General features: G+C 46.1%; 1 protein-coding gene across 1 annotated transcript; it reads left to right on the plus strand.

Moving 5' to 3' along the window:
- The first annotated feature begins 7,857 nt into the window (after nucleotides 1-7,857).
- On the plus strand, nucleotides 7,858-20,365 carry LOC138249570 (myb-related transcription factor, partner of profilin-like). The gene is made up of 3 exons (XM_069203514.1): nucleotides 7,858-8,266; nucleotides 8,489-8,680; nucleotides 20,112-20,365. Exons 1-3 carry the CDS (start codon nucleotides 7,858-7,860, stop codon nucleotides 20,363-20,365), a joined length of 855 nt encoding a protein of 284 aa, XP_069059615.1.
- The last annotated feature ends 4,154 nt before the right edge of the window (nucleotides 20,366-24,519 follow it).

The following is a 24,519-nucleotide window of genomic DNA, read 5'->3' on the forward strand; positions in this document are numbered from 1 at the left end:
ATGATACAAGAGCCGAGCTTGCACAACAGAATTTACTTGAAATTTTCAGTAAAATCCACGATTTTGAATTTCTCAAGTAGATGTAGTCACTAGTGTCTAGATCTGGTCAACTTCAAACGTTTTAAGTGGATGTCTTGAGCAAACCACATGGTAACTACCGTAGTAATTAGTTTTTAGCTAATTATCAAGCTTGAGTTTTCTTCCAACCATTTTGGATTTTTAGCGGATTTTCAGCAGCATTAAGTTACACACTAGCCCATCCAATCTTCTAACACATAGACCATTTCTGCTTTACAATTCCATCAGGTCAACTCTATTATGGCCAGGAATCACTCGACACGCCGAGCAGCTCCACCACCCTGCCTGCGTGCCCCTGACCCCGCCCTCGCTACTGTCGCAAGTTCGAGGCCCTCCATCACCCACAGGCACCAGCCTGAGCCTCATCCCTGGTGTCTCGTGGTTGCCGTAAGTATTGTGTGTGGCCGGTAATTTCTCTCTGTGTTTTAGTGCCGTTATTACCTCCTTCTGTGCCTTTTTCAGTTTTTTCTGACTCTGTCTTGTGCCTTTCCTGTTTTGACTCTGTTTTATTGCCTTTAGTGTATCTCTGACTTTTTTGCCGTTTTTTGCCTTTTTTTCCTCCTCCTGTCCCAGCTGCTTCATCCCTTGTGGCCCGCCCCCCTCACGCCCCCATTTGCCGCCCCCCCCTGCCTCCCACCTCCCAGCTGCTCCTCCCTCCCATCTCCCCTTCTTAATGGTGGCCGCTGCATGGCTGCGTGGTCACGAGTAGCTGGCGTGCCAGATGGGTGCCTGAGGTGCACCAGAGGCAAGCCCTTCTGCATCTGTCCGTGCCTGGACTGCGCCTAGCGCCAGTCCCCCTGTCCCAAGCACCTCCCAAACAACTGGACACCACTACACCACCAAATAACTCCACGGGCTCAACCCTGGCCACCCCACTGCCTGCGTCCAGACCTCCCCTAGGTACACCCATGGACCCTTCTCATGCCATACGTGCAACTTCACCTGCGCTCAAGCCACCAAGCACCACAACAACGCCACCCACCGCAACCGCCTCAGCTGCATCCTCCTCAACACCTGCTCCGTCCACAAGCACACAGTCAAACTCTGGGACCTGCTCACATCAACCTCCCCAGACATCGCCTTCCTCACCGAGACCTGGATGAACCCCTCATCGAAACCCGACATCGCCATAGCCATCCCTGAGGGCTACAATATCACCCGAAGAGACCGCACCAACAAACCAGGAGGAGAAATTGCCATAATCCACAGGAGCTCCATCAGGATCTCAACCAACACCCACGAACCCTGCACTTCAAGATATATGTCAACGCCAACACCACCCTGAGAGGGACCCTCTTCTACAGACCGCTGGGGCCCGCCCACAATTCTGCGATGCTATCGCTGATGCAATCAGCACCCACGCCCTCACCTCCACAGACTACATGCCCCCCAGCGACCTGAATTTTCACCTGGAGAACACCAGCGACAGCAACTCCTCAGCCCTACTGGACAACCTCTCCAACCTCGGCCTCAAGCAACTTGTCACCATGCCCACCCACTCAGCCACCCACACACTTGACTGCATCTTCTCCACCAGCAACCACATTACCTTCACCCACGCCACCAAGCTCCACTGGCCCGACCACAGCTGTGTCCATTTTTTCTTCCAGAAACCCACCGCCCACCACCAACAGCATTGAATCCCTCACCACAAGTGGAACAAGATCTCCAAGGACCAACTGATCTCCAACCTCACCCATGCCCCACCACCCACACCAGCGACCCCAACACCGCGGCCCTCAACCTCAAGCAATTGCTTGGCAACTGCGCAAACACACTCGCTCCACTCAGGAAAACCACCAACACCTGCACCAACAAAAAAGCTCCCTGGTTTTCCGCAAACCTTCAGGCCTCCAAATGGGAATGCCGAAAAGCTGAGAAGATCTGGTGGCAAGAACAAACAGAAAGCAACCACGTCGCCCTCAAATCTGCCATCCGCAAACACCACCAGCTCATCCAGACCACCAAAAGTTATTTCTACAAAGAACGAATTGACAACAATGCGCACAACAGCAAGGAGCTCTTCAGCATCATCAAGCAACTCACCAACCCCAAGTCCTGCTCTGCTGACCCCCCACTCGCAAGACCTCTGCGACTCCCTCTCCACCTTTTTTCACCGCAAGATCACAAACATCCATGGCAGCTTCGCACCGCCACCCCCCACCACAACCACTGCCAAGGCCGACCCCGATGCACCAAACCACACCAACATTCTGAGTGCCTGGATCCCCACCAACGACTAGGAAACCACCAAGACCATGAGCACCATCCACTCCGGTTCAGCCGCCGACCCCTGCCCTCACCACGTCTTCTATGAAGCCAGCCAAATCATCCCTCCCCAGCTCCAAACCATCATCAACAGCTCCTTCGAAACTGCCATCTTCCCGGAGAGCAGGAAACACTGCAAAGTCAGAGCCCTGCTCAAAAAGCCTAAAGCCGACCCCAAAGACCTCAAAAACTAACAGACCATCTCCCTACTTCCCTTCCCTGTGAAGGTCATTGATAAGATAGTCAACAAACAACTATCTCGCTTCTCGGAGGACAACAGCCTACTTGACACCTCCCAGTCCAGCTTCCGCAAGAACCACAGCACCGAGACTGCCCTTATCGCTTGCACCGACGACATTAGGAACAGGTTTGACAAAGGTCAAACCGTTGCCCTCATCCTCCTTGACCTTTCCGCAACCTTCAACACTGTCTGTCATCACACGCTTCACACACACCTCCACGATGCCGGAATCCGCCACAGAGCACTGGACTGGCTCACATCCTTCCTCTCTGGCAGAACCTAAACAGTCCGCCTCCCCCCATTTCTGTCTAAAGCCACCACAACCATCTGCGGAGTTCCCCAGGGATCCTCACTCAGCCCCACCTTCTTCAATGTCTACATGATACCGCTCGCCAACATCGTCCGATCCCATGGCCTTAACATCGTCTCCTACGCGGACGACACTCAGCTCATCTTCTCTCTCACGAAGGGCCCTGCAACTGCCAAGACCAACCTCCACACCGGACTTTACGCCATCGCCAACTGGATGGAGGCATGCCGCCTCAAACTGAACTTGGAGAAGTCCAAAATCATCATCTTCGGCTCCAACAAATCAGCATGGGAAGGCTCCTGGTGGCTTGCCACCCTGGGATCTGCCCTAACGCCCACCACCCACGCATGCGCCCTTGGCTTCATACTGAAGTCATCGCTGTCTATGACCCAGCAAGTCAATGCTGTCACATCCTCATGCTTTAACACCTTTCGCATGCTTCACAAGACCTTCAGATGGATCCTCGTTGAAACCAGAAGAATGGTCACCCACGCCCTCGTTAGCAGTAGACTGGACTATGGCAAGCTCCAGAAGAAAGTACAGCGCGTCCAGGACGCCTCAGCACAACTCATCCTCAACCTCTCTCGCCACAAACACATCTCAGCCCACCTCAAAGACCTCCACTGACTCCCTGTCAACAAAAGGATCATCTTCAAACTCCTGATCCACACTCCCAAGGCTCTCCACGACGCCAGACCTGCCTACCTCAACAAGCGTCTCAACTTCCACATCCCGACACGCCAACATCGCCCGCGACTGTCCCCCGCATCCACCGTACCACAACCGGCGGCAGATCCTTCTCCCATCTTGCCACCAAAACCTGTAACTCCCTCCCCGACAACCTCCTTCTGACCCAGAACCTCCTGACCTTCAGGAAGCACATCAAGACCTAGCTCTTCGAGCAGTAGCACCCCCCAGCGCCTTGAGACCCTATCGGGTGAGTAGCGTGCTTAACAAATTACTGATTGATTGATTGATTGATTGATCAGGTGACAACACCCTCTGGTATATTGTGTTGCTGCTTGTATATTTGTGAAGTAGTAACTTCTGACTAGATATGAGAGTTTTCAGAATGCCGATGTCCCAGATGGAGGGAGCATGTACCCATAAGTAAGACACTTCATATGAAGTGGGAAGATTAGCAAACAACCATTTCGTATATTTATCTGTGTGTGTAGGATAAATGAGTAACTAATTGAGGACAGATCCACTTTTCCCCATTTATGTATCAATGATGCTTAGTGGTGTGTCTGTACGACTACCAGGAAAGGTCCAATAGCACCCAAACGCATGCTTCATCTTTGCCCATGACATCTGAAGCATCTTCCAAGGCCATTAAGATGGCTGCCCCATGCATATTTTATGACTGAAATCTTATTAGTACATTGGGAACAAACATTGACAACCCTAATACCCACAGTAAACAAATACATTGCTTTTATACATCTCTTACTAATACTTCTACTTTATGATAACTAATCACCCTGAGGGGTGAAGTCCTCACCTTAAGTTAGAGACAGGGAGAACCAAAACAGAGATTTGACTTGGCTACAAAACCCCATGCATGAGTCCAGCCATGGTAGAAAAAGGGAATGTAAATTATGCAATAAATATGTAAAAATATGATTATGTTTCTCCAAAATTAAAAAAAGTGTATTTCTTGAACCTGCCGAAGCATTTCACCTTAGTACATCAGATTATATTACTGCATGGAGAGTATTTATTCAAAGTGATAGTTCACAAACATGGGTGTAGATACATTCCTGCCCCTGCCCTGATAACAATGCTACTAGTAAACTATGAGGTAAGTCAGTTGTCATGCATACCCTACTATAAGGGCTAGATTATAATCTAGTGAATAAACACTTTTTTTTGTGTCACTCACATCCTGAACTCAAGTATTTGAAGATGCTCTCTATGTGATAATGGAAAAAAATGAGACTCAGTGAAATAAAATATTTTTCTATGATCATACAGTTTAGTCAAGCTAGGAAGTTGGGATTGATTATAGATTTTCTGGTTTCACATTGTGTCAGTCATCCAGTAGATGGGTATTGCTTCCTCTTGCCTCCTGTTTTAGATCAAAAGTCACTGCTTTCTTACTCCATAAAGGTAGACCATGTCTTGACCTGAGCTGGAGCCAACATCAGGCTTGAGTCTGGCTCAAGCTTTCTGTTGCTGATCCACCTCCAATTAAAGTACAGAAATCAACCACTATAAGGCTGAAGAAATTTTTTTATATATAACTTGGTGCACTTATTTGTAATAATATCAAACCTTCAAAACACAATTGTGCAATTAACATTTCAAATTAAATAAATAATGTAATGTAAAACTGCACCTCATATGGTTAAAGAGACTAGGACGAGTTTGATCATCCTATCCCCTACTCCTGGTATCTACCAACTGACCACCTCTCACCCCATTAAAAAAACAATACATGGGTTCCGAGCAAAACCACAGTACTCTTTACTTTTCTCCTCCCAAATGTAAAATAATCTATGGTACTGCTTTTCATCCTCTTCACCCCCCAACTCACACCCAAATTTGAAAAAAAAATCTAACCACACAAACCAAAACCACACAACCCTCTCTTCATTCCACTCTTCTACTGTAAAAGAATGTGCTCTCTTGCCTCCAGTACTCGGCAGAGCAATTCATAACTGATAACAAGAACAGTTCAGCAAATAATTTACTTTTGGACTTAAATTGTCTCTGGACCCCATTTAAATAAAGACTGGAAATATGCTTGTATATCCCTGAGTCTTCCCAATAGCATATGTATCAGTAATTCTGGGTGAAAATAATGCACCAGGTTACAAGTTGGACCCCAGGGGTCTTCTAAGAAATAGAGAAATGGGAGTGTAACACATGATTCCTGGCGTAAATTTACATTTTTGGGATGGTTTCACCAAATATTTCAGGTGCTTTCAACAGCTAAGGTGACCGGGTGCAAAACCTCTGTAGCTGTGGAGTTACTTCAGGTTATGGAAGCCCGGGGAGACCTATAACAATTGTTGCTGTCCCATTGGGATTACAGTGGGCCTCCTAATGAGGCTGCAGAAGCATTTTCACTAATTAAACATTGGCATTATTAACCGGTACAATATATCATGTAAGCCTCAACTAAATGCTGCTTAAAATGTGGTTTTGCACATACAGTTTTTCATGAAGACATCTATTCAGCTTAAAACACTGACAAATGAATTTTTATCTCTTTCTTTCCTATCTTCTTTGCTCTGACGTCTCATGGTCATAAGTGTATGACACAAATGCATTTTTGAAACAACAGTATGAATAGGGATCCACTTGGACTACGTAATTATAATAGTGTATTGAAATGTTAATTTAGTCTTAAAAAGGTGTTTCTTTATGAACAGAGGTTGTCAATTGAAGCTTATGAGAACGGAGGAGATCTCATGGAGTTATGTGTTGCACTTATCTTCACTTATTTTGTCTTATAGAAAGAAGCACTAAAGGAATGAAACCAAGTTGATAATTGTGTTATAAGTTGCAATTAAATATATCTTGTGTTGAGGACGTTCTTTGCTAAGCATACTAAATCAATGGAAACTTTCTTGTTTCCATGAAGAATTGTCATCCTATTGGCTGAGACAATGAGCTATCTTTACAATACTTAGGCGGTCATTCTGACCGCGGCGGGCGGCGGTCGCCGCCTGCCATGCGGTTACCGCCGAATGACCGCGGCGGTCAGTCCAACTTTCCCGCTGGGCCGGCGGGCGACCGCCAAAAGGCCGTCCGCCGGCCCAGCGGGAAAGCCCCTGCAACGAAAATGCTGGCTCGGAATGGAGCCGGCGGAGTTGCAGGGGTGCGACGGGTGCAGTGGCACCAGTCGAGATTTTCACTGTCTGCAAGGCCCTGTTAGGGGGCCCCTGCACTGCCCATGCCAGTGGCATGGGCAGTGCCACCCGTTCCCGCCATCCTGGTTCCGGCGGTGGACACCGCCAGAAACAGGCTGGCGGGAAGGGGGTCGGAATCCCCTTGGCGGTGCTGCAAGCGGCGCCGCCATGGCGGATTCCCTGGGCCAGGGGAAAACCGGCGGGAAACCGCCGGTTCCCCTTTTCTGACCGCGGCTTTACCGCCGCGGTCAGAATAGCCCAGGAAGCACAGCCAGCCTGTTGGCGGTGCTTCCGCCGCCCTCCGCCATGGCGGTCATGGACCGCCAGGGTCAGAATGACCCCCATAGTATAATGCATTTTGCTGATATGTTTTGCTGTATAATTGTGTGTTTCAATACTAGAGACCAAGGCATTTTCTTAGTTTGCTTGAGAGTCCCTTTCGAAGACTTTCTTGAGAGCACTTTGACTCAGATACATTCTTACTCATACTCTTTCTGGTCAATAATTTTGATTCTACGGTTGAATTCATGCATTTCTGAGAGTTTACAGAGTTTCTCAAACCTCTCTGTAAGGGAAGTTCGGCTACAGCTTTTATTCTTTCACCTCTCAAATCTTGAACTCTTTATGAGTTCTACTAATGCTCATTTTTTATTTTATTTAGTTTAGAACAGGGATAATCTTTATGGAACACGCTTCATTCTTTGTTCTGCAATTATATTTAAAGGCATATGATTTGCTAATAAGGAATTTATGGCTACATGTAAAAATTGCGAGTCAGAAATAGTGACTCAATGCGAGTCGCTATTTCCGAATCGCAAAACAGGATGAAAGACAGAATCGCAATCCTATTTTGCGATTCGGTGCAGAGTCGCACTGCAATTTGCGAATTCGCAAATTGCAATTTCCTAAATTGCACATGGGTGTGTCACAGAGTTGCAAATTGCGACTGTGTCGCAATTAGCAAACGTGTGCAAAAAAAAAAGAGAAAACACACTTCCTGGTGCTGGTTGATGACATCAGAACCAGGAAGTACCCCCCAGCACAGACAGCAGAGGCACACCCAGCTGAGAGGAGCAACTGCAGCCATAGCAACTAAAACTATGGAGGCAACCACTGCAGGGAGGAAGAAAAAGCTCAAATTCTCTGATAAGGAGCTGGAGGTCCTGACTGAGGAGTGCCGCTTACACCATGAGGTCATGTTTGGCAAGGCAGCAATAAGTGTCCCTGACACACAAAAAAAGAAGATTTGGCTGGACATACAGAGCAAGATCAATGCGATAGGAGTCATCCATCGTACCATTGAGGATGTTCGCAAAAGGTGGTATGACCTCAGTCCCAGAACCAAGGAAAGTGTGGCAGAGTGGTTGAGGGAGGTGCATGGAACAGGTGGAGGACCATCCACAGTACCACCTCCTACAGCTACAGAGAGCATGGTGGACACCACTCTGGAGCCAGAGGTTGTCATAGGAATTGGGGACCTGAACAGTTCCGCACCTGGAACCTCCAAAAGTAAGTAGCAAATCTCACTTATTTACACCATTCAAGGCACCATGCACACAACCACAGTCCACAAAAGCATGCATCATCCGAATTTGTTCCATGCCTATATTATAACCTCAAGGACAGTGCATTATGTGCAATGTAGTACAGTAGTCCAAAGGTTTAAGAATATTAATTTTGATACGCCACACATCAGAGAGGCACTGACAGTGTATCCCCTGTGTCCCACAGGTCTCCCTCAAGTGTCCACCGATGACCCTAGTGTGGAGGGAGATGATGATGCCACCATGACAGCAGACGAAGCAGTCAGCATATCTGCAGGGAAGTGCAGTACCGCACCGATTGTCCACCATGCACGTGAGACCACCGAAGAGACAGATGTGGACAATGAGGCAGGAAACCTACCATCTGGGCCACAGATGGGTGTGAGTCAGCCACTGTGAACAGCTGGGTCTGGGTGTAGACGGTGTAGTCGAACACAGGATGCAGGTGAGGAGGATGTCACAACTGAACAATTCCATGGACTAGAGGCATCCCTACTGAGCAGTCACCGCCTGCAAAATAAACAAATGCGGATGAAAAACCGGAACCTGCACAGAATGCAACAGACCGTCACACAGGGATTTGTCAATGTTGTATCACAGTTTTCCAACATGAACACCAAAATGGTAAACCTCACCACCGCCATCAATGACCTGTGTAGGGAAATGGTTGTGGATCGGGCCCATGCAAGGCGCAGAGAGTGCCACACAGCTGCACGTTTGGAGCGGCTCAGTCTGTCCATTGGCCGCCTAGCCACCACAACTACCTGCCTGTCAAGGCACACTGTCATGCTACAGGTGGAACTAGGCCAGTTTTCCGGGGATGTGGCAAGGGGACTAGAGCACATCACTGCTGCAGTTGACCTCAGTTAATACCACCCAGGAAGCCAGAGGTGTTGGTGACACCCCTCAGGACAGTGAGGACATCTCAAGCGTAAGCAGCGTTTCTGCTTCAGATGCCCACATTCTGTGTAGTAGCAGTGCCCGCCAGACATCAGGGGACCAACCAGGCACAGGCCATGGTGGACGGAGCCGTAGAGGGTGTGATATTGTCTACCTGGGTTTAATCTGAGGCACATGATATTAATGTGTCTGACTTTGTTACATTTTACTTCTTTACTGCTAGCTAAACGTCAACATTTAAATAATGCACTCCTGACATTAAAGGAAATTTCTTTTTTGCACAACCTGGCTATGTGTGTCTTACATTTGTGAGTGCTGTAACGGCTGCCACGTACCTGCCAAAGTAGTGAGTTGCAATGTGGTCCCGTCTCCGTCTGCCCTCCAGTGCGATGCTACCATCCCCAAGCTGCTGTTGTGGTGGCTCTTGCTCCTCATCCTCTGAATCTGTGTCATCTAGGGTGAGATGTAGCCCACATCTGGTTGCTATGTTGTGTAGGATGGCATATGTTGCCACAATCTTGAATGCAGTCTCTGGGGCATACTGGACTGCACCTCCACTTTTGTTCAGGCATCAAAAACGTGACTTTAATATGCCAAAGGTCCTCTCAATGACGGTTCTGGTTTGCCAATGTCCAATGTTGTAGCGCCTCTCATTCTGATTGGCAGGAGTTAGATATGGGGTGAGTATCCATAGCCTCAGAGCATATTGTAGGAGGCTGACCTGGTTTGCAGTGAGTACCAAGGGGTACTTACACTCTGCACCAGGTCCAGGTATCCCTTATTAGTGTAGAAGAGGTGTCTAGCAGCTTAGGCTGATAGAAAAGGTAGCTTAGCAGAGCAGCTTAGGCTGAACTAGGAGACATGCAAAGCTCCTACTATACCACTGGTGTCATATGCACAATATCATAAGAAAACACAATACACAGATATACTAAAAATAAAGGTACTTTATTTTTATGACAATATGCCAAAAGTATCTCAGTGAGTACCCTCAGTATGAGGATAGCAAATATACACAAGATATATGTACACAATACCAAAAATATGCAGTAATAGCAATAGAAAGCAATGCAAGCAATGTACAGTCACAATAGATTGCAATGAGAGCACATAGGTATGGGGGCAACACAAACCATTTACTCCAAAAGTGGAATGCGAATCACGAATGGATCCCAAACCTATGTGAGCTTGTAGAGAGTCGCTGGGACTGTAAGAAAACAATGATGGTTAGAAAAATAGCCCACCCCAAGACCCTGAAAAGTAGGTGTAAAGTGCACCTAAGTTCCCCAGAGAGCACAGAAGTCGTGATAGGGGAATTCTGCAAGGAAGACCAACACCAGCAATGCAACAAGAATGGATTTCCAGATGAGAGTACCTGTGGAACAAGGGGACCAAGTCCAAGAGTCACACTCAAGTCGTGAGTGGGCAGATGCCCAGGAAATGCCAGCTGAGGGTGCAAAGAAGCTGCCACCGGATGGTAGAAGCAGTGGATTCTGCAAGAACGAAGAGGACTAGGAACTTCCCCTTTGGGGAATGGATGTCCCACGCCGTGAAGAAGCTTGCAGATGTGTTCCCACGCAGAAAGACTGCAAACAAGCCTTGCTAGCTGCAAGGGTTGCGGTTAGGGTTTTTGGATGCTGCTGTGGCCCAGGAAGGATCAGAATGTCGCCAATTGCGTGAGGAGACAGAGGGGGTGCCCAGCAAGAAAAGGAGCCCTCTCAGAAGCAGGCAGCACCCACAGAAGTGCCGGAACAGGCACTACAAAGAGGAGTGAACCAGAGCTCACCCGAAGTCACAAAAGAAGATCCCACGACGCAGGGGGACAACTAAGGAGGTTGTGCACTGCAGGTTAGAGTGTCGGGGACCCAGGCTTGGCTGTGCACAAAGGAAATCCTGGAAGAGTGCACAGGAGCCGGAGCAGCTGCAAATCATGCGGTACCCAGCAATGCAGTCTAGCATGGGGAGGCAAGGACTTACCTCCACCAAACTTGGACTGAAAAGTCACTGGACTGTGGGAGTCACTTGGACAGAGTTGCTGAGTTCCAGGGACCACGCTCGATATGCTGAGAGGGGACCCAAAGGACCGGTGATGCAGTCTTTTGGTGCCTGCGGTTGCAGGGGGAAGATTCCGACGACCCACAGGAGATTTCTTCGGAGCTTCTAGTGCAGAGAGGAGGCAGACTACCCCCACAGCATGCACCACCAGGAAAACAGTTGAGAAGGCGGCCGGATCAGCGATACAAGGTTGCAGTAGTAGTCTTTGCTACTTTGTTGCAGTTTTGCAGGCGTCCAGAGCAGTCAGCGGTCGATTCCTTGGCAGAAGGTGAAGAGAGAGATGCAGAGGAACTCTGATGAGCACTTGCATTCGTTATCTAAAGAATTCCCCAAAGCAGAGACCCTAATTAGCCAGAAAAGGAGGTTTGGCTACTTAGGAAGGAGGATAGGCTAGCAACACAGGTAAGAGCCTATCAGAAGGAGTCTCTGACGTCACCTGCTGGCCCTGGCCACTCAGAGCAGTCCAGTGTGCCAGCAGCACCTCTGTTTCCAAGATGGCAGAGGTCTGGAGCACACTGGAGGAGCTCTGGGCACCTCCCAGGGGAGGTGCAGGTCAGGGGAGTGGTCACTCCCCTTTCCTTTGTCCAGTTTCGCGCCAGAGCAGGGCTGGGGGATCCCTGAACCGGTGTAGACTGGCTTATGCAGAGATGGGCACCATCTGTGCCCATCAAAGCATTTCCAGAGGCTGGGGGAGGCTACTCCTCCCCAGCCTTGACACGTTTTTCCAAAGGGAGAGGGTGTAACACCCTCTCTCTGAGGAAGTCCTTTGTTCTGCCTTCCTGGGCCAAGCCTGGCTGGACCCCAGGAGGGCAGAAACCTGTCTGAGGGGTTGGCAGCAGCAGCAGCTGCAGTGAAACCCCGGGAAAGGTAGTTTGGCAGTACCCGGGTCTGTGCTAGAGACTCGGGGGATCATGAAATTGTCTCCCCAATGCCAGAATGGCATTGGGGTGACAATTCCATGATCTTAGACATGTTACATGGCCATGTTCGGAGTTACAATTGTGACGCTATACATAGGTATTGACCTATGTATAGTGCATGCGTGTAATGGTGTCCCTGCACTCACAAAGTTCGGGGAATTTGCCCTGAACAATGTGGGGGCACCTTGGCTAGTGCCAGGGTGCCCACACGCTAAGTAACTTAGCACCCAACCTTTACCAGGTAAAGGTTAGACATATAGGTGACTTATAAGTTACTTAAGTGCAGTGTAAAATGGCTGTGAAATAACGTGGATGTTATTTCACTCAGGCTGCAGTGGCAGGCCTGTGTAAGAATTGTCAGAGCTCCCTATGCGTGGCAAAAGAAATGCTGCAGCCCATAGGGATCTCCTGGAACCCCAATACCCTGGGTACCTCAGTACCATATACTAGGGAATTATAAGGGTGTTCCAGTATGCCAATGTGAATTGGTGAAATTGGTCACTAGCCTGTTAGTGACAATTTGGAAAGCAAAGAGAGAGCATAACCACTGAGGTTCTGGTTAGCAGAGCCTCAGTGAGACAGTTAGTCATCACACAGGGAACACATACAGGGCACACTTATGAGCTGGCTGGCAGGGTCCCAGTGAAAAATACAACTAAAACAACATATATACAGTGAAATATGGGGGTAACATGCCAGGCAAGATGGTCCTTTCCTACACATATGCACTGTCACCTGTTGAAAAAAACTGTAGATATGAGCATGGCTTCAAAAGGTTATGCAGTGACGTGTACTTGTGACATTGGTGTGTACTACACAGTACCTAATAAATATTCTCCACCAAACTCCCCACGTTTTAGGTGTTGGTGTATCCCACTGTGCCTGAATATGTACGCATCATGTGTGTTCCCAGGAACTTTTGCCACTATATCAATTATTACATTATGGGCATCACATACCACCTGGATGTTGAGTGAGTGAGTACATTTCCTGTTGTGGAGCACATATTCTAGATTTGCAGGTGGACAAATGGGTATATGTGTCCCGTCCACACACCCGATTACATGGGGAAAGTTTGCAATTCTGTAGTAGTCCAATTTGGTGTTGTGTATCTGGACCTGTGTGTGAGTATGGCATCTAAGAACAGTCTAAAAAATCGTGACAGGGCACTTTGGAACACCCCACCAGCAACTACAATCACCCCCTGGTAGCAAGAGGTACAGTGAGCAGAGCGCTTGCACATGTGTGGGGATGGAGCAGCTGCACAAGGTCTCCATAACAGTTCAATAATCTCTAAGATACCTGTGCTGCTAAGTCTCTATTTGTCATATATTTCCTCCTCAGTTTGTTGAAATATGGTCTGCCTGGTTCTGTATATCCTCTCCTGTCTTCACCTCCTCCTCCTCTGCTGGGCAGCCTGGACTCGCCTCCTCCATGCAATCACGTAGGATGAAGCCATTTTGAGAAACCCAGATGCCTTCTGGTTCTGCTTTTATACTTTGGTTCTGGTTACCACCTGTTTGGAATCAGTGCTAATCTGGGTGTGCAAAATGGGCTTTTTGTGACTATTCTCAATTTGCGACTGCCTTGTACATGCGGTTTGCGACTCGCAAATTGCGATTTCTTAATTGTGAGTCTCAATCACGAGTCGCAAATTATTGCAATTCAGAAATTGGTCGCATCACTATTTTGGACTCCGAAATGGCATTGGAACATACCATTTCACTTTTTGCACGGTTGCAAATAGCGCTGCAACCAATTTGCGAGTCACAAAACGTACGTACATGGAGCCCTTAACTACTAAAAAGATTTAAATAAAATCTTTAACTATTGGAGTACTCTATAGTTCCTGATCCACCAAGGCACTAAGGGGCAAATTTACAAGTCCCCAATAACACCGGAGCAGCACTTTTTGTGAAGCTCTGGTGGAGCTGTCCGGTGTCCCTCCCTGCACAAAAACAATCTCCCCCGAAATGCAGCCATTCTTGCACCATAGCGCAAGAGTGGCTGCATTGATGCTGAGCAGCAATTTTAGCGTCAGCGCAGGGTCAAACACAGGGGTATTCTTGTTAATACTGCACATCCCTGCGTTTCTGAAGTGACGCAGTGCTGCGTTTTATGCCACTTTATTGTTATATAAGAACATAATTTAAAAGTGTAAATGACTATTAAAAATGAATAAATAAATAAAATTTTACTGGTAAACATGCACTTGAATCATAAATAAATGAAAGTATACTTATAGACTTTTGGATTGATCAAATGTAGATTAAGTGATAGGAGCTTACTTTTACACAAATCAGTGGCCATTTAGGCACAACGATTTCTCCTATAGGACAGTCAGCAAAGGCTTTATTTAGTGGCAGCAGAATTGCTGCTTTAAGTTTTTTCTCAATTTGTTTTAACTAGACAAAAACACAAATCTCTTATCTATGTATCTCTTTCATAGTCCAAAACTGTATGCTTCCAGGAAATATAGAATTAATCATAGCAATTTCTAGGAAGCTGAAGTTGTGTGCTTTCAGATCACAAAACATTTCCCTTGTACTGATTAAACATCTGTTCTTTGGGTCTCTGCAAGTCTTGACAAGTTAAGGGGGTCCGTCAATTTTTTTTTTCAAATAACTATGACATGTCCCTCTTACAAAGACACAGCAAATGTAACTGATGTGGTCTCTATAGCTCAACAACCATTTGCCACTTGTGAGGCACTATATTTAAATAGGTAACCGATCCTTTAGAATGTTCCCATTTTAAAAACATGGGAAGGCCTAATAGTGAAACATTGGTCCCCAAGCCCCTCATTACACATATGTTGCTATCGTCCTGGTTGTACCATGGGTCACCTTTAAATAGATGCGACATGGGACATGTAAAATGCATCCTATCACTTCCCCTCATCCTGCCCTGGGGGCAGCGCATTCAAGTAAAATAAGGAGATGCTGCTTCAAAGCTGCTCTTTGTTTCACACAGCAAGCAGCAACTGCCTGCACATGGGTGATGGATTAGAGATCCCTTTGCAGGTGGGTGCAGTGAGAAAGTGTACCCGCCTGCAAGGGGATGTAAGTAAAAAATACAAATGATTGACAGAATGCTGAACCAATCAAATATTCACCCCAGTCACAGATCTGGGTTTAATCCATTGTTTCTTTTGCTCACCACCCCACCCCAGTTTAGACCCAGCCATATGCAAATCAGTCTTGAACCTACCCATGGGAACAGTCCAGCCCGAACTAGCAGTCCAGGTCCTCCCTGGATAGGAAACAATCATCCCAGAAATGCCCTCAGAGCATCACCCTTCATCAGCCAGGCCAGCTTGAACTCGGGAGCACAGTGAGCACAGGACTCATGCCTGTGCATGCCTTTCTTACTTAAGAGGACAAAAGCCATAGAACAGATGATTGACAGAATGCTGAACCAATCAAACATTCACCCCAGTCACAGATCCATGTTTATTCCATTTTATTTTTGCTCTCAAAGCCACCGCTGTTTGGACCCAGCCATATGCAAATCAGTCTTGACCCTGCTCCCCATGGGAACAGTCCAGCCTGAACTTCCAGGCCAGGTCCTGCCTGGATCAGATACAAGCATCCCAGGAGCAGCCTCAGGGCATTACCCATGACCAGCCAAGCCAGCTTGAATCCCGTGGCACAGTGAGTAGGGGACCCACGTCGGGCATCCCCTTCCCACTCAGGGTGACAAAAGGGAAAAGGTCAGATGATGGACAGAATGCTAAACCAATCAAACATTCACCCCAATCACAGATCTGGGTTTAATCCACTGTTTTGTTTTTCACCACGTGACCCCAGTCTGGATCCGCCACTTGCCAATCAGCCCTGACCCTGATCCCCATGGAAACAGTCCAGCCCGAACTGCCAGGTCAGATCCTCCCTGGAACGAAAACATGCACCCCAGAAAAGGCCCAGGGGCATCACCCCTCACCAGCCAGGCCAGCTTGACTCCAGTGGCACAGTGAGCACAGGATTTACATCTGGGCATACCCTTCCCACTTAGGGTGACAAAAGCAAAAATAACAGATGATGGAAGGAATGCTGAACCAATCAAACATTCACTCCCTGCCACCATTCTGTGTTTAATCTATCATTATTTTGTTCACCATGCCTCCCCAGTTTGGACCCAACCATATGCCAATCAGTCGTGCCCCTGCCCCCCATGGGAACAGTCCAGCCTGAACTGTCAGGCCAGTTCCTCCCTGGACCAGAAACAAGCATCCCGGTACCAGCCTCGGGGCATCACGCCTCACCAGCTAGGCCAATTTTAATCCAGTGGCACAGTGAGCATGGGACCCATGTCTGGTGGGCCCATGGGACCCTCTTGCTTCCTCCAGTGGGCTGCCATCAGGGAGAACACTAACAGTGTGCCACCTTTTTGTGGCCCACTTTCAGTGTGGCTCTTGACAACGCCTCTGCTTTTCCATCCATAATACAGCTTGAGCACAACAACAAAGAGATTTCCTCATTTGCATGGGACCATGCACCATGCAAATGAGGGAATGTTCTCATGAGATAACAATAGCGGTACATGTGTACCAGCATTATCAGTATTACAGAAGGGACTCACAATCATCTGTTTTCCCTTCTGTAATACTAAAGTGTTGCAGGGGGGCATAATGCAGGCACACATGCCAGTTGCTCTCCCCGGGCACTTTCTACAACACAACCCCAGTTAGGATGTCTATGTAAACCAAAGAGTATGTATCTCCATATTAGTTTAATGGTTATTTAATAGTTGTACTCATGCAACAACAAACCATTCCCAGCACATAAAAATAAACTTCTCTAGGCAACCCCAGAAAGATGCATGGAATTGCAAGTAAGTAATAAATGATTGCCAGAAGATGTATTGTAAAGTCTGTAAATTGCTTCTTTAAGTTGGCCCTGATAAAAGAGAAATCAAGTGGTCCAAAGAACTTATTTATACTAGACTAGGGCAGTAAAATTTGCTCCGCTCATGGAGTTTGTGGAATTGAGGTACTCCGCTCTATGTAGATTAGCGCAGAGTTCCCGAAATTCCTCCATCTAGCACGTGGCGTAATTTTTGCCATTAGTGAGTGCAAGAGTTGTTTTGGGTCTGTCCAGTTGGAAGCGCACATGAGGTTTTGCGCCCCCTTGCTAGGCTTCTGGCCACGATGGCACCATTTTAGTGTCACCTGCGACTGCGAGAGACTTCTGGTGCACATCGAGCAGATTCTCTACTTGAGAATTAGCTAAATCTACCTAGAAAGATATTTGCAAGTGGATTTTCTACTCCAACCAGCCATTCCAGTTGTTTTTCAGTATGAGAAGCCTTTTTTTTTTTTTTACTTTTTTTTTCCAACAGGAAGGAAGTTTACCAGAGACTCCAATCTCCTGCTCCTGTCCAGCAGGCTCCTCCAAGTGCTGTGTCCATCTCCTGGTCACTTTTACTTGAATGTTGAGGTACAAGGATCACTCTCTTTGCCTGCTGAATATTTACCTTTGGATTTAAGGACTTTGAGCCTGATTATGATCTTGGCGGATGGGATACACCATCACAAACGTGACAGATATCCATCCACTGTATTACAAGTTCCAATATAGCCTATGGAACTTGTAATACAGCAGATGTGATCTCCATCATGTTTTTGACAGAGTATCCCATCCGCCAAGATCATAATCCGGTCCTTTGTTATTGTGATGTCACAAAAGTATGTTCAAAAACTATTGTTGTTTGTTTGATCAGGGATGTGCCAGTATTATATGTACTTTTATTTGATTTTTAAATTTCATGGTAAAGAGTGGCCTGGAGTTTCAGGAGGGTCACCTACTGTCAGTGGCTCTGAGTAGTAGGAGGTAGTAGATTCAATGTGTGTCTTGGGGCAATCACTGTATGCCATGGCGTTGCCATCTGACTCTGACTCTTGTGCCATTTTGAGGCCTCTGAGGTGGGTGATGCTGATGCACTGCTAGAAGAAAATCCAGGCCATTAATCCAGGATTGTCTAGGCAGGTTGGGCCCTATAGTCGCATCCACTCAACAGCCCGTTTGTACATTGGAAAGCCTGCTAAAATGTTAGCGCTGGACCTCCATCCTTTTCATTTTGTGGATGAAGGGGGATTTTTAGACTTTGTGGAGGTCATCTGCCTGAAATGGAGGGTTCTAAGAAGGACCAATTTTGCCAGAGTTGCTGTGCCAGTGCTCCATCACCATATGCTGCAATTGGTTGGACAAACGTTGCAGCAAAGTGCTATTCACACTATCTGACTGATGACAGACATGTGGACCAGTTGTCAAGCAAATTATTACATGTGTATTACTGCACACTGGATCTCTTTTGTGGGGGGTAGGCATCAGGTATGTAAAGGTCTTGGCCGTGAGGAACGTTTTAAAAGGGTTAAGCGACATGCAAATGTAGCCATGTTTGCCATGGAGAAATACCATACAGCTGCAAACATCTTGGGCAAATTTATCAGCAAGGACCTAGAGGTCTTAGAATTGGATTTGTTGCCACAGACAATGGCAGCAATATAGTCAAGGCCATGGCAGATGATGTTTATTTCAGGGACCTGTGTTTGATGCTTTCCATCAACCTGGTTGTGCAGGAGTTTCTAAAAAAATAAGGCATAGTCAGCAACATACTGGCCACCTGCAGAAAAATCTGCACTCATTTCAGCCATTCTTTTAAAGCCCAAAGGCATTTGAGGATTATTCAGCATGCTGATAGAGTACCAGTTAAAGCCCTCTTGCAGGAGGTGCCAACATATTGGAACTAGACCATTGCATGTTGCAATGTCAGTTTGAGCAAAATAGACAGATCAATGACTATGTCACTCAAAGCGGAGGGGATGTGATTGGGAAAGCTATAGCAATGGATGTGGACAAATGGGGCCTAGTCAAATGCCTTACACAAATGCTACTCGCTTTTGAGGTTTTCACACAGGAAGTTAGCAAGGAGGACGTTACGATGGGCCAAGCTATCAAGTTGTTGCATCTGCTACAGGACCAGCTAAAGTAGGTGTCTGAAAGGCCGTAGGTATAAACAAAAATGCATAAGCGCATGCCTTGGTTGAGACCATGGGACCAGATGTAGGAAGCATTTTACCAGTTGCAAAAGGCCCATCGTGCCATTTGTGACCGGTATAATGCTTTTTGCCATGTACAAAAGGAAAAATGTGACTTGGTAACTTGTTACTGAATCACATTTTGTTTTTGTGATTCGGTATTAGGAAGGGACGTTTTTTAGGGCATCGGTATTAGGAATGGGTGTATTTAGGGCATCCCTCACACTGATATGTGTGAATATTTTGCAACCGGAATGCAGTCACAAAATATTCATACTTTACCGACTCTGTACAGGAGGAGATTACCAATTCACAAACGGAAGGGGTCCCCAAGGGAATCCTTCCCCTTTGTGAATGGGGGCACAAACATTTTTTTAGAGCAGGAAGTGGTCCAACGGAGCAATGCCTACCCTTAAACAATTAAAACAAACTTTTCATTTATTCTGTTTGAAATGCATCCTGCTTTCAAAATACAAGAGGTGGATTACTGAGCAAGCCAGAGACCTGGAAGAAGAACAACTGGAACTTACTAAAGTCCCACTGCTGGGCAGAAGTTCTGGGGTGCCACCTTCAGCTTCCAGAGAAGGCAATCTTGTCTCACAGCAGCCAATACCAGCAACAAGAACACTGGCAAAAACCACAACTATAGGAACAGAAGAATTGGCCCCAACCTCTTCATTGGCTTGTTTTTAACTGGCAGACCTAAGTCCACTACACAGGCAAAGGAAAAGAGGTTGTGCGAGTGGAAGCATCAATGAATATTGAGAGGGTGTTCCAGGAGCATCTGGATGACACAAAAGAGATCTATGTGGATCAAAACCCATTGGTGCAAAGATATGCCAATGGTCAGTGCGTGCTCAGCAGGCTGATAATAAATTATGTGACTTGTTCTTTAGCCAGTGTGTCTGCTGAACATGTGTTCAGGCCATCTGTTGTGATTGTCACAGTGAGAAGGACCAGTTACTCGCCTCAAAATGTGGAAAGATTTACCATGAACAAAATGACCCAACATTTGTTAGCACACAATTACACAGTTCCTGAAACAGCACAGGAGGAGAAGGAGGATGATTGGTCAGAATCAAGTCTGTTAGCTGACAAACTTCTGGGTGAACCACCTTCGTTTGAAGATGAACCCTACTTCCCTGACTGAGTATGCCACCATAGTACTTCTTAATTATTTATCATCAAACTTCTATCTTTGCCAAAAGAAGAGGGCATAGCTAGTGGAACATGATGTTTGGGTCTGATGTATAGTGCCCCACCATTAGACACATGTATGGCTGGATTGTAGTTGGACCAGTTTGCAGTGAAGAAGCCTCCACATTACCTTCAGGACATTGGAGACAATGCCTACCTCCCTCTCATGCCTAGCTTTTTTTTGGACCACTTTGCAGGGCTGCCCCAGAAGATTTGATATTCACAAGACTCCCAATGCCAAATTCCAATGTGTTGCTTGCATCAAAGGGGAGACACAATTGTGTACCTACCACCGTGCTTAGATTGGAAACGGTAACTATTGCACAATGAGTGATTATATATTATTGAGTGACTGTGAGTAATAATTAATGATTTATGTGGTGGGCGACAGTGAGTAAACTTTATTTTGATGATTTGCAATCTTTGGGGCCTCATGGGTGATCTTTTTTCCTGAAGGTCATTGGCCCTTTCAAACTTATTTAAATGTATCTGCAGTGTCCACTCCTTTTTTCTGGCTCTTTAGAGATCAGACCAACCACTTTAGTTAACAAAACCAAATCTACAAAACAACTGAATACTCTAATTCTGTTCCTCTGCTTGTTCTTCAACAGCAATGCACTACAGGTTTATTGGTTCAGGACTGGAATGGAGTTGCTTGGAGTTAGGAGGAGGATAGAAGGACTCAGGGCAGGACTACTTCAACAACCAAAGAAGGAAAATATCAACTTCAAAGGGAAACCATAATGATGATGACTCTGAGGCTTAGTTCTCAGCTCTGTGGACTGGAGAGAGGTGCGCTGATTTGGGAAATTCTACTGAATGTGTGTGCTGCACAGCTGGTTCAAACATGAAACTCCTGTTATGTTCTTGCTATGCCTTTGTGGCTTTTTGGTACGCTCCTCATGAGGCTTACCTTTCTTTTGTCCTTCTCATTGACTCTACAATGCAGTTTCTGTTTTACAATCCTCAAGCCCTCTCGTCTCCTGCACTAATGAAAGATGAAAGCTCAACATTCCTGCTTACCTACTGGCCAGGTTCAGCCAAGCACCCAAGAGTGATAGACATTCCAAGAAAAATGCAGATGCACTGCCCACTTTGGAAATAAAGTATCATTTTTCTTTCACAATCATAATTTTTACAACTGGCTCGGTTCACTTCACTTCTCCATAATTTGCATTTTTCAAACCTAGATCAATGGACATTTAGCTATATACTATTTTGGGTCTCTGGGGCTGAAGGACTGTTTGCAATGCTTTTAACTGAACTGTGTCATACTCATTCCTTCATTTCCATTCACAATAGATTGGTGAACGTGTGCTGCTCAGAGTCCTGATGAATATTGTTGTGTAATCTTTGTCACACCTCCATTCATTCATCAAAATCCTAACCCTCTTTCTCCAGGCTGTGTGATTTATTGAGGTGTGACTCAATTTGACACCATGAATGGATCACACCCTTGGTGGGGCATATGTGGTGAAAGCGACACCAACTCAATAGGGTATGTTCTATTACCTGAGCAACAACCCACACCAGCCCATTTACTCACCCACACATCATTCATCACCATCATTTAGACCTTGTGTTGTGCAAATGCTTAACCTTGTCCACTCTGCTCCTGACTCTGAGTCCACATCTCCTGATTCAAGGAATTTTTAAGTTTAGTTTTAATTAAATACTAGATCCCCATTGCTCAAAAAAGTAGCTATTGTTAATTTTATTTCTCGTATCAGGTCTTTGTTGTGTCATGGTGGTAATCTGGTCTGGTCTTGATATAAATAATATAAACCACTCTGTTTTCTTTTAATCAAGTTGCCAGTAATGGATAATCCTTTGATTAATATTTCAGTCGGAATTCACCTAGTTGGAAGTGGAACTTCACTTGCAATGTCTTCCCTGTTAGCACACTAGTCTGCTACTACTACCACCACCATAAGATGGTATCTTGGGAAAATTCTGCAGTAAGAAAACTGAGAGATCTAGCAGCCCTTTCTTCATCTATTCAGGTAAGAGAACTATGGAGTGAAGTGAAATAGTTTAGTTAGTAACTAATTTCTATTGAAGATGTTTTTTGTGTGTATCTAGGCTGTTGTAGGCATAATAGGCAATGGCAATCCCCACTAGTGGTCTATGTAGTTACAGAGGGTAGAAGAACAAGGGTGAAACTAACTGGCATACCACTGCTTTACGCAGATTTTAAAAAATAGGCTGCACTAAAAGACAGTAGTGCAAAGTAAAACACCAAAATAAAGATTTTATGCACAAATAAAGTAAAAAAATTGTTCCCTTTTTTCTAACAATTACAAAACACACCCTTTCCCCCACAAAAAGGCCTATGCTTCTCCCCAAACAAATCATCCCATCTCCAAAAAAGCCTTAAGTGTCAAAAGTCCAAACTAGTTCAAACCCCAGTCCCAATTCCCTCTCCAACCCTCAATGCCCCTCCCACCAAATCAAACATTAAAAAAAGTTTTAAAAGAGGACGTTTTCCATGCAGGTCCAGAGATCCTTAAGAATTCCTTTAAGGTGTGCCACTCTGCAGTCCGGGTGCTCCAGATGCCGCAGGACACGTCAGTGGAATATGCAGTCTGAGATGGAGGGGGCAGCAGTGGTCCGACCTGGACAGGCAGCTGCCAGCTGGTGGCGGTGCTGCTGATGTTATTGCCGCTGAGATGCTGGAGGTGCTGCTGGCACCTGACAGGAGGAGCTGGAGCCCACAGGAAAGGTATCTGCTGCATGCTCCTCGTCCTGCAGAGACACCAGTCGCTGGTACTTTGAATGGTTGCCTTCAAGCCTCTGCCACCACAGCCGGACTGCTAACTCCTGGCATGTAGGTTGTCCACCAGAAGTAGCTATATCAAGGAAGAAAAAAAACAAATTGTAAACAGTCCTCTGTGCAAACACTTGTTTGAAATTAGAGTGGAACAGAACGCTATTGGAATTTGATGTGGCAGATTGCAAGTCACAGGGCCATATTTTTACCTATACATGCCTCACTGTAGCTGACGAATGTCAAAAGTGAAAAATTTTAACAGGCATGAATCCGTTACGGAAGCCATGAAATAATAAAGGACTGAAGTAGTATGAGGTGACTCAGTAGGCACTGGGAGGGAATAGAAACACACTTTGTTTTCAGTTTGGAATGCTTGAAAGCTCTGTAAATGCTGCATTAACTGAGGCAGATGTACATAGCACAGACAACACTATTGCACTGCCAAAATGATCCATGCTGCACTTAGGTAGCGGCATGGGTGACTAAATGCCATGGGCAGGGAGGTGATGAATGATGATGGGTGGGAGGATACCTACCTGCCTTGCGTAACAAATGCAGTGAATTGGAAGTAGACAGAAAATACCCCCACTTTCAACCAAAGATTTAAACTTGTCCCTCTCCAAAAGAGTTCCCTTACTGATTCATCCAAGCAATTATGTAGTCATCATTTAATTGTTTTATTCACCCTTTGATAACCAATATTTAAGCTTTACGTTTTCTCATCCAGTCTTTCACCATTCCAATCCCTCCACCTATATATCTACCCATCCATCCATACATTCACCTATCCACCCTTTTACCCATCCTTTCACCTATTCACCTATTCATCCATTTACCCATGCCTCATTACCAATCCACTTATCCTTTAACCCATTGAGCATCTTTTTACCCTTCACCCACCCAGGCATCTTTTCATCTAAATACCATTTCATCCATCCTTTCACCCACCCATGCATCTCCTATCACCTACCGTCCCCTTCTTTCACTCACTCACATATCATTTTACTTATATACCATTTCACCCATACTTTCTTTTATCATCCATACTTCTTTCCCTTTTCCATCAACCCATCCTTTGTAATGTTTATGAGCTTTTGTCTGCTGAGCTCAAGATAGAAGAGGCCATTAAGAACTCAACCCCTGCTGTAGATGGTAAAGTGAGGGGGTTCACGAGCAACACCTTGCAGGGAGTATACTAGTAATTGTCAGTAAACAAGCTTTATGACTGACCTACGTCCATCCCTGCTACCACTGGTATCCTTCCTCCAACCACTGCTATGCCTGGCGCATTGGTTCTGCTGCTGTCCCTGGAACTGGTGGTCAGTGCAGCTAGAAAA

The sequence above is a fragment of the Pleurodeles waltl genome, chromosome 8 (assembly GCF_031143425.1).
Source record: "Pleurodeles waltl isolate 20211129_DDA chromosome 8, aPleWal1.hap1.20221129, whole genome shotgun sequence".
Classification (NCBI taxonomy): Eukaryota; Metazoa; Chordata; class Amphibia; order Caudata; family Salamandridae; genus Pleurodeles; species Pleurodeles waltl.